We start from the raw sequence: 16,343 nt of genomic DNA on the forward strand, positions 1-16,343 counted from the left end.
TAAAAGTTCCCTGGTTGGAATTTTTAGGGTCACTTAAGTATACTATCATATCACCTGCAAATAGTGATTTTTTGACTTCTTCCTTTTCAACATGTATTTCTTTGACCTCTTTTTGTTTTCTTATTGCTCTGGTGATTATTTTAAGTATTGTATTGAACAGGTAGGAAGAGGGAGGACAGCCTTGTCTAGTCTCTGGTTTCAGTGGGATTGCTTCATGTTTCTCACCATTTACTTTGTTGTTGGCTACTGGTTTGCTGTATATTGCTTTTACTATGTTTAGGTATGGGCCTTGGATTCCTGCTATTTCCAAGACTTTTACCATGAAGGAGTGTTGAATTTTGTCAAATGCTTTCTTAGCATCTAGAGAGTGAAATTTTCCTCCACTGGCTCATGTATTTGGGAGCATGACCCTCACCTGGTGATTGTCTTCAGCAGGTGGTAGAACATGTGGGAGGGAGGTTCTCAATAGGGATGAATTTGAGAGTGTAAAGTCCTCCCTGCTTCTGGCTCTGTTGATCTGCTCTTGAATGGATACTACTGTGATCATCTAGCTTTTAGCTACTGCTTCCATGTTACTGCTTCCTATCAATGATGAATTCTATGTTTTTAGCTATGCAACCTAAAACATATTCCTTCTTCTTTAACCTAATGTTGATCTTGGTAGTTATTATAGTAACGGAAATTTAGCCCATGTACTAGTGATCAAGTAACTTGAAGCACTAAACATAATAGTGTGTACTACAGAGTATTTTCCATTCGAAATAAGAAAAAAAATCTTTAAAAGTGAAAACAAAAATAGAAAAGCCAGGAGGGCTCAATGCTTCATAATGAACAATGCTGAGATTAGGGAAAATAATCTTCCCCAAGGAAATAGTACATCAGCTGGTTATATTCATGGTGTGTCTACATACATACATTCATTCATACATACACACATACATATATATGGAAATATATAACTTAAAATATAAAACAAGTAACATTTTGAAAATAATATCTTTATAAGTTGAGAAATCCTCCAACCTTACAGATGAGGAAAGAGTTTACAAATTTACAGATAATGAATTTAAATTATAAAAAATAAAAGGAATAGGTGTGGTTTAAATAGCTTTTTGCAAATTAGAAGCAGATTAAAAAAATCACTATACCCTCTCAATGTTCAGAAAATGCAACTACTATATATCAGCTCTCATAGTTTCTTTATGAAAATGTATTCTGTCATCAATACAAACAAGATAAATAAGATCTCAGTTATATAAAAACAAAGTAAAACATACTCAATCTGTAATTATTCTACTCCCAGAAACAATGAACTGAACACAGGATAGAATTTCCTATAAATAAAGAATAATATAGGAGAAAACAGGAAGATCCCTTAAAGAAGTGTGCTTAGGAGATTTTCAGCTAGTATTTAATAGCGAAAGACTCAAAGTCTCATAGACTCATCTTTTAAAGAAAGGCAGTGTGTGTTCACACATTCTTTGCTCTCCAACTGACATTTCACACTGCTCTTCACCGGGCGCTACTCCAGTTCTCACTGAACCACTAGGCAGCACCTCACTTCCTATCCCAGCTTAGAAAAAGATGCTTTGGTTTTTTTGGGGGGTTTTGTTTGTTTGTTTGTTTGTTTGTTTGTTTTCTCTAAGAGAAAAATCTGTTGAGCTCTTAGGTTAACACTGTTTTGCTACTTCTTCTGCTACTTAATCTTTGAAGTGGTACGTACTCTGCAGTGTGCCAGACAGCGGTGTAAGTGGTCTGGAATTTGAAGAATTAAATCACCTGCCACTCCTGCTTCTGAGCCCTTGGCCTGTGGTTCAAGAAACAAGAATCTCCTGAGATGTGATTTGCAATGCAAGCCAGCAAACTGACTGCAGAGAAAGCTTTAACTTTGCTCTTGTAAATAATTAGGAGTGTGATTCAGCCAGATATGGTCAACGCAGAGAACAGTTTTGAGCAAGGAAATCTGTACAGGTGACAGATGAATCAGTGTAGGCAATGCTTCGAAAAACTTATCAGGCAAAATGTTGTATGGCTTTGGTACATTGTACTTCTTGAAACGTAATTCATAAATATGATAAAGTTGTATATTCTTAGAAATAACTAGATGAATCTGTTATTCATCTCTTGGGCATTCATAATCAATTTATCATCTGCAGAAAACTTTGAACTACTCTAAACAGAAATTCACAACATTCATCTGAAAAGTTTTGCCTACTTCAATAAATAAATATGTATCCCATGTATTAAGATAATAAATGGATAATTCTTTTGAAATATACATATGAAACTAGGCCATGACATATGATGTTCTCATGTAATATCTATACACATAATTATGTCCACGGTACACATACTTATATACATGTGAAAATATATGCAGAAAATATTCCAAAAATAATCCAGAAACATCTTAAAGAAAGTAAGTGTGAAACTGTGGCCAAAAATAGATGAAGCATTTGTTGATGGGTATACAAGTTTTCCTTCTAGTACCTTCCCTTCTAACTGGTAAAATTTTAACACTAAAATTATCTATCCATCAGATAAGTTTAGCTTTAAAGTTTGACAGCTGTAGTAAATAAGCTTTAGCTAAAATATTAGCCAACACATTATTAATGAATTAGGTCAGGGTTCTGCTTTTAGAAAAACTTTGTTCATGGCTTTGCTAATATGTCAGAATAGCTCATTATTCTAATGTAACGCCATCCTAAGCTGTGTTCCTGAAACAGCATCTGATCTGTTTTAGGTACTTCCTGTGGTACTTTAGTTTTATTTAATAAAAACAGATGTAGTAGAATTAAGTCATACGGTTAATTCTAACAGAGTAGTGTAGTCATAAATCCTATATATTTTAGCAATGAAATAGATCATCTATAAGTTTGTACAGTGATAACTACACAGTTTGTAGGATACTAAACACATTGTCTCTTTAAAATGTAGAAAACATTCTATTTTACGTAAATGTGCATAGATATTTGATGCTGCATTTTATAAATTCATATTGTCTTTACTGCATTTCCCCGTTTATTACTGTAGGTAGTACTGCAATGAAAATGTTTAGCTTAGGACATGTTTATTTCCCATTGATGGTAGTAAATACTGTTTCAAATGAGATGGGCAATGATATTACTCAAATGAGATTTTATGGTAACTTTCTAACATAAATAACGAATTCTTTTATCATTTTCTATATTCTTTATTTGATATATATCATTTTTTTAAAATTTTTAAATTCTTTTACTTTAATCATTTTTTTTTAAATAAATCACTCACCAGGGAAGAGTTCACTGATTTAACTTTTTTTATTACCAGAAATAAACTCTGAAAACAAATGTATTTAAGTAGCATTACACAAACATAGCAGGTGTATTCATATTGTTAGGTATAGATACTTGCAGTTATTATTAAAAAATATATATATTATATATATATGCATATAAAGATGCATACACCACACACACACACAGACACACACACACACACACACACACACACACACACACACATAGATATATATCTCACAAATTAAAGAAAAAGGAACTATAAATTTCCAAGAGAACAATGGTAAGAGGGCTGATACATAGTATGTAGGTGTATTAATATAAAAGCAATGGAATGGATAAATGATGTAATTATAGTTTAACCTCAGAAAATGTATATGTACATATATAAATTGTTTTAAAACAATAAAATACATTGAAAATTATTATTTAATCGCATTTACCGAAACCTGTTATTTCTGAATCAACTTTTTATTGCTCTCAGGCAACTCTTGAAGGAATTAGTGAGAAGGGAAAAAAGCGCAGCAAGAGCCAAGGCTTCAGAAGCTTCAGCCTGGGGTCCGTTGGTTCGAGTTGTTCTAAGTCTGCAGGGAGACAAAGCATCATGACATTCCAAATGAGAAAAATTTCTCACCCAATGGCAAGTGGGAAGCAAGAACACTAAAATATAAGGGCACAGCTGTAATACCTAAATTCTTCTCAGTAGCATCCCCTTGTAAAGGACCTGTGTCTGCAGGCTGGTGATCAAGACTTCACTCCCGCAGCTTTAGAAGACATTAAAGAACTATGTGCTACTTCTATTGTTTATTTTTGTATCACTAAATTAAAAAAAATACTTTTGCCTTTATTCTACTATTTTTAATTATTTGTGTAATATTAATTTTTCTCTCCAAAGTTACATAACAAATTGCTTATATCTTAAAAGAAAAATATAATAAGGAATAGTGTGGGTATATTAGGCATTGTATTAACTGAAAACTTTCAGGAGAAATTGCATATGAAACGATTCAGTCTTGTCTATGTAGCTTTTAATGTATCTTCTGATGCTATTGCCTTCAAATTTCACAGAGCATTGGCATTACAATATAGTCATTTTATCTGAGACACATTAGAAGCCCTTGGGAGCTTTTTAGTACTTTTATTTTTTATACTTCTTTAGCATTGTCAGCTGCATAGCTGTCAATATCCCCATAGTTTTATTTTTGGCCTTTGAATAAGAACTCGCAGCTGGTGTTGTAATGTGCTTAATTTCGGCATTGAGCGTAAACATTTGAAATTCTGTTTTTATCCACAGGGTTTCAAGAAAACATTTAGTGATTTCTCCCATTCCTAAACAAAACAGTGCACACAGAATCACCCCTAAGTTACAAACCAAGCATCCAACAACCTCTAATGGATTCAGCAGCCACTGAGTCCTGCTGAGTCACTTAACTCTTGTCAAGGAGGAGCTGGGGTGTGTTTTTGTTCTGCTGCAGTTCTCCCCTCCCCTACCAGTCAAATCTCAGGGTCACCAGCTACTGACATTTATCTGGCTTCACCTGACAGAACTGCGCTGCTCTATGACTGCAGACTTTCGGAGCATGAATACAGCAAAGTTAAATACTGTGTGCCAGCTAACCCAGAGCTAGGAAAGCAAATTTCTCCCATAGCAAGGGGTTGTGGTAGATCTTTCAGTATAAATAGCGAAAATAAATCCTTTTGTTCTCTCCGGGACTTTTAAGCATTATTGATATATGGCGCTCTCTTGTGCAGTAGTTTTATTATCCCATCCTGGATTTACTAAACCACAGTCTCTCTCTCTCTCTCACCAATTATTCTGCCAGAGAAAATGGTTGGAAAGCTGTCTCATTCTCTATGAAAAAAAATCATAAAATGTCATACAAAAATATTGCACACATGTGTCTTCTCTTTCTGCCCCTAAAGAGATAGACAGCCCCAATTTTATCTCATTGTATTCATTGCAAAGAACCACAACAAGGCAGGAGTAACTGCCCAACCTCTACATGAAGGAGAGTTGAGCAGTTGAGCGTTTGAACAAATTTAAAGACTAGAAATATGTGTTCACTATAAATGACTAAAACTATCCTCAGGGACTGAAGATGTGTTCTCTCCCATAATGCCTCAGCTATTTTATGCAAATAGCAATACCACTTTGCAAGTACATGGATAATAAGGAAACGTGACTCTTAGTACTTCTAGTCCAAAATTTTAAAAGTTACTTTCCCCCTATAATAACATTATATCACTATGCAAAATTTACGAATTGTTTGGTACTTAGATTTTTGCGTCTTAGGTTTTAGGACCCAACTGCTTTCTTATTCATCACTGCTGTTCCCTTCATCTTCTTTTCTTCTCAGACTTGTCTGTCAATATAAATGATGAAAATGGTGTGCTGACTGTGAAAATTCTTGTCATGTATGGGAGTCCATATTCTTCTTTCTGCTTATCAAGTGCTGTTCTAAACTGACCTGACTCACCTGGCTGGCTAATGTTTTCTTATTTTACCCTTCGCTTAAACTAACACTCACATTCTTCCTACAATTTTCTGATAGTATGATACTCATTTTTGGTTCATTTGCATTGATACTTTCTTTTTGATGTTTTGTGTGCATTATTGTATGAGCATAGAAACCTTATGTATAATGAATGGTCTAATGGACTAAAGGTGTTTCGACTATTGACATTAAAATGCTGATAAGATTTTGACCTGCACTTTAAGAAGAGATATTTTCTTAATGAGAGTAATAAACATGAAAGAAAGAACTCAGAAATGCTACTTTACTGTATTTGATAAAATAAATTTAATTGATAGGTTTCTAATCTCATCTGAAAGCTTTGTCTATCTATAAATCATGTGTGTTATGTATAATAACTGACACATCATTTTGCAAAGCTATTATGAATCTAAAAGAATCATTGGATTGTGTTGATTATTTGGAATTGAAAGGTTTATGAAGGGGAAGGGTGGCAGATGGTCGAAGGATGTCCTTACAGCGTGCAAATGAGAACACACTGATATGTTGGATGGTAGGTTGGAGTTCTGGCAGATAAAGTGAGGCCACAGGATGTTTGCAAACCTAAATAAACCGACTGATTCCAGAGCTGGAACACTGAAATTGGAGTCATTCTTGGGGTTTTGTGAAGGGGAAGGCAAAAGTCAAAGAGGGAATGACTTTTTTCCAAAGTGCCCAGTAGATGGTGCTCGAGAAGGGTTGCATTTGGTTAGTTTGTTTTAGTTTTAATTTTGTAATAGAGGACAATGTACTAAGAAACTACAGAAGATAAGTTTCTGATGAGTACAGCACATATCAAGGCCTATTATGTAAGCAAAAGCTTACAGGAAACTTAGAAAAAATTGTGTCATACCTGAGCTCTAATAGTTAATTTATGAATGATCTTTATAGCTGCCTAAAAATCGGGGAATATTGAGAATATATAATCCTACCTATTCAGGTATCTGGATGGGGCTCTATTCAGCTGCCATCAGATAAATAACCAAACTTAAAGACTTGCTCTAATTAGAGAAACACGACAAAGAATCTCAAATATTTCTACTGCTGTGTTGGTCTTGGAAAGACTGCTTCCGTAGTCTGTTTGCCTATGCGTCATAAAAAATTTATCTTTAAAACTTCATTATAAAAAAAGAATCCATTAAAATGTCTAGGACTATGTATAGATATTCACTTTCCCTTCAAGAATTTTTTAGTACTTTCTATGTTGGTTTTAGAAATGGATCGTATTACCCATTTTAAAATGTATTTAAAGAATGTCCTATTTCAACATTAATTTTATTCAGTTTATTAATAAAAGGTCAGATATTAGATCTATATGTGTGATTTAAAAATATGGAAACATGATATTCATAAAATTAATTTAAAAATTACATACAAACTCTATAGACAACAGTTTCCCTTTGTAGTACTTCTATTTCAGAGTCTTCTAATAATTCAAAACAGGAATTCAAAGACAGACATCATCCCATAATATATTTTACTGTAAAATATATTCATTTGAAAATAACATAGATTATCAATTACAAAATAAATTTTAATCCAAAGCTCCACAAATAATTTATCACAGCTGATATTATTGCTTTTAAAGGCTTCAAATTTCACTGCTTCTAAGGCATCATCGTATTATAACATTTCCGCATAAAATATTAAACGCATGGTTGGGCATCCAAGTTATTTACCTATAGGTTTGCATATTCATTTCTTTTAAAGAACTTAAACAGACTTGTTGATCTTTCTGCACTGAATCATAGTGCATGTGCTGCAAACACAATTACCTTAATATATTCTCCAATAAATTTAGCAGTTACTGGACTTAAAGCATTTTGCTCATCTAAATTTTGCTCTGGACATGTACTCTATTTGTTATTTTAAAATTCTTAGTCATATTTTAAAAATGTATCATCATATTATGGGAATTACTTTACACTCACACTATTGTATTAAAATGCCACTTTTAATACAGTAGATATAATGTTTGATATATATGTGTGTGTGTAGAAAAATAAAACCTATATGATCATTTTAGCTTATTTGATAGATCCATATTGTCTACATCAATATTTCTGTATTCATATACTTATCCATCTATTATCTATTTATACCTATATATTTTATCCATATATATGGATAAATTATACATTAATCATAATATTATTTATTTATGATATATTTAACACCTGTCTTATATTGGAGTGTTTATATCTTTTCCAACTGTGATGTGATGCTCTTTCCCAAAGTTTCTTGTTCAAGTTCAGTGCATGTTCCACCAAGTACATTTTTGTGGTTCCATTGAAATAAGGATATCCCATGTCAGGGCTCATTATCCTGCTGTGCTAAGCCTTTGAAGGTGAAAGGCTATTGTTTCTTAAATTCTCTTTTTGTTTCAAAATCGGATCTTTAGCTGAAAGAAAAAGTGAAGCAGTTTCATGTCACCATTTCATAAAAGTTCTCTTGAAGACTCAAGAAGTACCTACCATAAAATAGATTTGATTTCCTTTGTTGCTAATCACATTGAACTGCGACTCTCTGCAAACTATCCCAGGTGCTTCAGCGTTGTGCTTCTCAGGGTCTGCAACTAAGTGAGATCCCTGACCTTTGCCCTACAGCCTGCATAACTCCTTTCCATTCCTATGGTGGACAGTGGGAAAGAAGCTTACTGCTTAATTTTAGATTGGCTTCTTTATGTTCTCTAAACTATGTTCAGGAAGAGTCTTCTAGTTGTGCTGTGCACCTCAAGATCAGGGGAAAGAAAGTGTCCCTAGAAGTTTACTAAAAAAAATAGAAATGCCTGGCTGATCTCTTCCCATCAGAATCTTCCTGTTTCAGAACTTTCAATGGCTCTCTGCTGGCTTCTTGCCATATGCACTTGAACTGTTTCAGCTACAACGTCTTTGTCAAAAATGTTTTCTGTTTTATCTTCTGCTCTTTCATTCTACACTGTGCCTATATCTGAAGTTGGATATACTACATTTTCAAATATGTCACTCAGTGTGAGAGTATTTGCTAATTCTTTTAATAATTGCCCCTTCGTGTTGTTCTGTCCATTTTATAAGCTACACCATTTACTTATACCTATTGAGTCCATGAAAGGAAATGTGAACCTTTAATGGCAGATTGACTAAGTCTATTTTGTTTTGCTTATGTCTGTCATAGATAACACAGCCAGCATTCTGACAAGGCGGAGGAGATTTAGTCGAACTATGCAGGATGTGTATTATCTGCCCATTATGATCTCTGATGGTGGAATCCCCTCTCTCAGCAGCAGCAGCACCCTCACCATCAGGGTTTGTGCATGCGAGAGAGATGGGCGCGTGCGGACCTGCCATGCAGAAGCCTTCCTGTCCTCCGCTGGCTTGAGCACAGGAGCCCTAATCGCTATCCTTCTCTGTGTTGTCATTCTTCTTGGTAAGCGGCCTCGATTGTGATAAGTATTGTTTGTCTATGAAAGAATTGAAGAGTAAGAAATACTTATGTGGATAAGAAACATGGCAGCACGTATTTTTTGGTGGTGATGAACATTCACAATGCTGAAGCTATGGATACTATGATGTGCTGTATATCAGCATACTTTGGGTTAAGCTACAGAAAAATTTACTAGATGGTTGTGCTAAAGTCAAATAGCTTCTGATGCTTGCATACATATATGTGTGTGAGTTTTGGTCATATCAAGGGATACTGTGTCTTCTGTATGCCCTGAATCTTTGCAAGCTTAACAGTACAGAAACACTTTGTACAAGTGTCATAGCAAAAGCACATGTGCAGAAAGGAAAGAGAACTGTTTTGGGTGCAGGTATGTTGAGATTGTAAAATACATATATTAGTATACATATATGTACTACTACATATATGTACTCTTAAATATAGATAAGAGTATAGAAGATAAAATAAGTCCAGAAAAAGGAAATGAAAGGAAAGAAGGAAAGAAGGACAGAGAGAGTGAGAGAGAGAGAGAGACAGAGAGAGACAGAGAGACAGAGAGACAGGGAAGAAATAAAATGAGTAACATATAGTGTATAAAAATCAAAAGCAAAAATAGTACCAAAGGAAAACAAATGAATTATTCAACAAATCTAGAGATAATGCCTGGAGCAACTTTGAGGTTAAATAACTTGATTAGAAATTATTGATGACATTCAGCCACATGGCACCTGGTGTTTTAGTGCATTATACCAAGACCCAGTTCATCACTGCATTAACGTTTTTCATTTAGACTTTTATGGTAATATATAGAAGAAAGCCGAGAAGGTCCGACCTTAGAATTTGAGCTCTTATGTATACTCATTGAACAATTGCTAATTTACTTCAGCATCGAAATGTATTTTTTGTGTTTAAAAGATTAAAAATATCACACAGACACACACAGAGACACACACAAACACAAGTAAAACAAAAACAAACAACACCCAACACAATAGTGGCAGCAGCAGGAGCTCTGGAGCATCTAGTACTCTAAAGCATGGCTAAGAATCCAGTGTGCAATCTCAACATGACATTTTCCAAAACGTTGTTGTTAAAAAAAGTATTCTCATCTGAAGGAGACACGTTCCTTCACTTTCATTATCATACAACTCTGCTCATATCTTAAGACAAACATCTTTATAGTGCTTGAAAGGCTTTGATATTCAGGTAATTTTGGAGTAAATTATGTTTTCACTTTTTTATTATTTTAATATCATCATTCATTTCATAAAAACAATATTTAATCACTCTCTACTAACATACTTTAGACACTAGGATAACATGTTCATTTGCAAAATATTGCATTATATGTAGGAACAATTAAATAAAACAATGTGAAAAATTTATAATTAAAATAAAATGATTTCAAAGTTTTTGGAAAAAAATTATTATTTATGCCTTTATTTAAATAATCATCAGTTTTAATTTATATCTTTTATTTAATTTACTATACAGAAAATACAGGTCACGAGACACAATTTTGTCATCTGTAATTGAAAATAATTTCTAATTACACTGAATTGTCCAAGAAGATGTGTACATTGAAATTTCATCCTACCACCTGAAATTCTAATATTCAACCTTTAAAACTAATTAAATTGTGAAGTTAATATGCTGATATGGAAAATTATGTCATTTATAATTATAAACATATGAGCAGCTTTCTATATATTTTTATCAATAATTAATTGTAAGTTCATGGTTTTTCTTTCAGATGCTTTTCTCTTAATATTAAAAGTGGGAAAAATACCAATTAAAGGAATATTAATGACATCCCTCATATATCATAATGCCTATTTCTGTGGGGTTATAAATGAACTTGTTTTGTTATGTACACACAGACGCACGCACACACACACACACATATATTACACCAGACAATATTCGCAGAGCCATGCTTTAAATGATACACATTCCTGTTGTGAGTCAGGTCACTTTGTTGCAAGCAAAGTTTAAAATGTTGATTATTTTAAATAAATGATAACATTATTTTTATATAAAATAGTTAAATCATATTCTTTGCTATCCTTACGTTTATCACAGATGCTATCCACCTCCTGAGAAACTCTATATCCTCCCTCTGAATCTTTCTCTCATCCACATACACCACACACACACACACACACACACACATACACACACACACAAACACACACACACACACACACACACACACACACTAACACATTAGGTGCAGTGTTAAGACATACATTTTACATACATTTGATGTAATGCGTGGGAGACCACTCAGAGTTGTATCTTGTGATAGAATTAGAGTTCAGTACTTAAAATAGGGGATCCCCATTTCCACTGAGGGGACTTGCATTAATTTTTCAATCTCATTCTTTTGTTTGCCAAAGTCTCCAATATAGTTCATACTAGCCTGTGACTTCTCATACACAGTGAATAGTTCAGGAGCTTGACAAAAAATTCTGACACTATTTGTTTGTCCAGCATCACTTAAGAGCACATGGGTTTGGTATGACCACTCTCATACTGTTTACTAATCCTAAATACTCATACATATTAATACATACTAATAAATAATTATGAAATGGTTAATATGAAGAATTATTCAATAATTAATGCATATAAATTAGTACATTAGAATTGCATAAGTAAGTATGAGAAATGCAATAGCCTTAGAATGCTAAAGAGGGGGAGGAAGAAGTACTGGGAAGGAAAAAAAAGGATAAAGAGTAGAATTCTGAGCAGTTCCTTCCAATCTGTTCTCAATTAAATAATCCCAAGGGACTCTCTGTATCTGAGTTGGAAAGTTTTCAGTGAAAACCGCCATGGCCAGAAGCTGCCAATAGCATTTGTGGAGCTAATCAAGATAATCACTGTGATTTCCACTGCATTTCTACCACATTTAATACCAAGATATTTTGGCATATAAAAGAATCAATAGACATTTAGGGATAAACACATCTGTGTTGATATCTATTTACGTAGACTGTGTTGTGATTCGGCATACAATAAAAACAAATGCAATCTGTACAAGGGTGTTGTATGAATCTGGAAACCTCTGAACAGACCAAATATGGGTATGATAAAAAAAAAAATTCATAGGAAAAATAATCCAAAAAAGCGAGTGTAAATTCTGCTTACCTAAAATTGCTTCTCCTTGGCAGTAAAATTAATAAATGAAGCACAACAAATTTACGTGAATTATTGTTTATAAAAATATTGAATCAAGGTGGCTGGAAGATTGTCTTAGCTGGTAATAGTAGTTGCTTTAATTGAAAAGACCCCTTAAGAGACTGAACCCCAGGGAGTTTAGATGCTGGTGGGGTGAGTGGGGTGGGGATATCAACATGGAGACATAGGGGTCAGGGAGGAGATTTGGGATATCAAAGAGTAGGAGGGTGCAGCAGGAGGTGAATAAAATCCTGTGTGGGGAAAAAGAAAAAGAAGGACCTGGGTTCAATTCCCAGCACTATCTGTTGTCTCCATTTTGACTCAAACTTTGTGGGATCCAACCACCATCTAGGGGCATCTATAGATACTGCAAGCAAGTGGTGCACATGCTGTGAAAACATCATACACACAAAATCATACTAAATAAATAATTTAAAAATATGTAAATATCAATGTCAAAATGAGGCAGCCTGTGTAAAACAGATGTCTGGTGTCCATAAAGTTCTGAGTTCAATCCCCCGGACGATGTGAACTAGATGTGGGAGACCATATCTGAAGCAAAGTGCTCAGGTGAAGTGGATAAGAAAATCAGGAATTCAAGATCATCTTGTGCTACAAAACGAGGATGAGGAGGCTTGAGCACCTCATTTCCAGCTGTGCCTCAACATCACTTAAACAACAGTAATCTCTTCTTTTTGCAACTTTTAAACTAAGAGAGTAAAAGTAATTCAACAACTAAGGAAAAGTAATAAAGAATTAAAACATGTTAAAAGTGCAACAAGCTGGTGAATTTCCATGCAAAGTTGTACAATTGAAACAGACCCTCAGGCCAGGATGGCTTATAACAGTAAACAATGAAGTGGTCATCGTATATTCCAAGGACACATTATAAAACTACAGATCCATATTATACTCATAGTTCCAAAGACTGTGAGGATAATTTGAATATCTCTATTTGATTTCCAGTAATTAAAATTTTTATTTGCCTCTTAAATAACTACATATAATTAGTAATTTTACTCATGACCTCAAAATGATGTGCATTTGTTCATGGGATTTAATGCAACTCTTTAGTTTCAGTTTCAAAGGCTCAAAATGTCAAGAAAAATTAGGTATAGTGCTAACAGTAAACCAGAAATGATTTTTAAGAAACACTTAACATTAATGTTCTTAGAAATGCTATTTATACCATAAGGAGTCACTAATCACCTACCATGGTGCTGCTTTCATGGAAATGTCTTTGTTCACTACTCAACCAAGATTCTGTGTAAAGTACCTACTTAATGTCACCTGCTCCAAGAACAGAGGTTTGTCAAATATGAGTCAAAACTGCTAGGGCTCTGATCTAATCTGTTTGTTTTAATTATCTTCTCTGAGATAAGTTGAATATGCCTGTAACTAGAAAGAGAATATATGTCATATGAACATGATGGCACTTTGAAAACTAAGCAATGGCATAATTATCTGTATCTTTACTAATCGTATGCATGCATCAGATAAGGGAGTCACTGGTTGCCAAGAGTTAATTCCTACATCTACATGAAAAACACTAGATTCAAGGTTTAAACATCTACTTTTATATTTTGGAACAAAACATTATCTTGAGAAAAGAGAAAGGATGCCCAGCACTTAAGCATACTTGTTTTTCTTGAAGAGCACACACATTTGCTTTCCAGAATCCATATTATAGCTTAAACAGGGGCTCCAGCTCTCTCTTAGGGTCTGTGGGCCCAGGTATGCACGCAATCCACTTACATACATTCAGGAATAGAAAGTATATGCATAAAACATATTAAGTAAATCTGAAAAACACTTATCCTGAATATTTTCTTAACTTTCACATAATAAATACACATAAGCATTCACAACCTAAGAAGCATTAGTGTTAACCTCCATGTTTAATTATATAACTGTGACACGTGCTAGAAATGAAACATTTACAATGCGAAGAATAGAAATGATCTCCTTAAGTCACAATTCTGTTTATTTGTTTTCCTTTAAAAAAATGTGTACAAAATTCTTTAACAGCCTAACCTAAGTCCCTTTTTTGCTTGATGGACTATAAAGGCATAAAATATTAGGGAAGAACAGAAGCCCAGTGGCCAAGTCTTAGTTCTATGACTTTGTCCAATGCTTGCAACATTAGTCACTACTGTTGGAGAAGGACTTTAATCCACAGTCTCATTGACCATGGTCTTAAATGTGTGTGAACGTGAACTAGCATATGCACACAATGTCTTCGTAGACTGGAAAGTCCTACTACAAATATCATTTTTCCCAGGTTGACATTGTTATTTCTGCTCGCAGTTCTATGTTGTGTTTTTCCTAGTGAGTCTGTAGGTTGCTTGACTCTTCTCCTCTCCTCTTAGTCTCTGCTTCATTTTATAATTGAGTAGAAACACAGCCCTTCTGTGAGGAATACTTGTTATAAGAGGAATATCACAAAGTGAACAATTTCTATATAATACAGCTGTGTATAGAGTAAAATTTCCCTGCAGCTTTATGGAAAAAGTTAGATATTAGTGCCTGATCATGTAATTCAAATGCACAAAATACCAAAGAAACCACACATAATCAATTTTCTACAAAGGACCAAACCTTCACAGGACAGAAAACTTTATAGAAATCCATCCTGATTTCTGTGAATCTGCATGAAATTATTTGTGAATTATTAACATGATTTTTTTCCAGTCAAAAATTTATTTTTCTATCACACTAGGCAATGGAAGGTTATTGTTTATAGTGCAGTGAGACTCAAGACATACACTTTGCAAATGAGAATATAGGTTTCTAAGATCAGCAAATGTACAATGATTCAATGGGGTTATCAGTTTAGACAGTCTCTGGACTAGCCAGATGTTTGTGGCATTATTCAGTAGCACGCAGATCAAGGTTGTGTTGCTATGCAATCCTAACTCTTGAGGGTGTCGGAAATAGGAACTGGAAAGTTCTGATAGACAGAGGCAACGTCCTTCTCTCTGTTAACTTCATCCTATTTCTATCTCTCTCCAGCCATCGTGGTCCTTTTTATCACCTTGAGGCGCAGCAAAAAGGAGCCCTTGATCATTTCTGAGGAGGATGTGCGGGAGAACGTGGTGACTTACGATGATGAAGGAGGAGGGGAGGAGGACACTGAGGCTTTCGACATCACAGCTTTGAGAAATCCTTCGGCTGCAGAGGAGTTCAAGTACCGCAGGGACATTCAGCCCGAAGTCAAGCTCCCTCCTAGACATCAGACGTTGTCCACCCTGGAGAGTATAGACGTTCAGGAGTTTATTAAGCAAAGACTGGCAGAAGCAGACCTGGACCCCAGCGTGCCCCCATATGACTCTCTTCAGACTTATGCCTATGAGGGTCAGAGGTCGGAAGCTGGGTCTATCAGTTCACTGGACTCAGCAACCACGCAATCAGACCAGGATTATCACTACCTTGGAGACTGGGGACCTGAGTTTAAGAAGTTAGCTGAACTTTATGGAGAAATAGAATCTGAAAGAACAACTTAGGGGGTTAATTTTATTTTATTTTCTTTTTTGGAGCTATGTAGAATTTGCTTCCTGACCAAGTGGAGATATGACCTCAATATGACAAGGAAGTCAAGTGGAAACAGTACTTGGAACTGAGCAAGCTGTACGCAGCTCCTGTAGAAACAAGTGCCCTTTTATGATAAAAAAAAAATGGGTTATTTGATTGGAAGAGAGTAAAAAATTTAAAAAAATAAGAATAATAACAGAGAAAAAGCTATTGTTCCTTGTGTATATTTTCAAATGCTCAATAAAGTCTATGGTACTGTTTAAATAAGACTATCTGAACAAAGCCAAACAGCGAATATTTATTTCATGATGTTGTGACTTATTTTTTTCCCCAAAGCAAAATTAAACAAAGGTAGTTGAAAATCCCTGTCAGACCCTTATACTGGACATGGGAAACATACAGAGCTGGTCATAGCCTCCTT

General features: G+C 34.6%; 1 protein-coding gene across 1 annotated transcript in view; it reads left to right on the top strand.

The window, feature by feature from the left end:
* CDH18 (cadherin 18) overlaps positions 1-15,894 on the top strand; it is a gene marked incomplete at both ends in the record, with an annotated part of 287,053 nt that extends 271,159 nt beyond the window's left edge. Inside the window, 2 exons of the mRNA XM_080933534.1 lie at positions 8,945-9,196; positions 15,404-15,894. Coding sequence (XP_080789660.1) covers positions 8,945-9,196; positions 15,404-15,894 — 743 coding nt within the window. The remainder of the gene's footprint in view (positions 1-8,944; positions 9,197-15,403) is intronic.
* Positions 15,895-16,343: the final 449 nt, after the last annotated feature.

Source organism: Micromys minutus (genome assembly GCF_963924665.1).
Source record: "Micromys minutus genome assembly, chromosome: 20".
Lineage (NCBI taxonomy): Eukaryota > Metazoa > Chordata > Mammalia > Rodentia > Muridae > Micromys > Micromys minutus.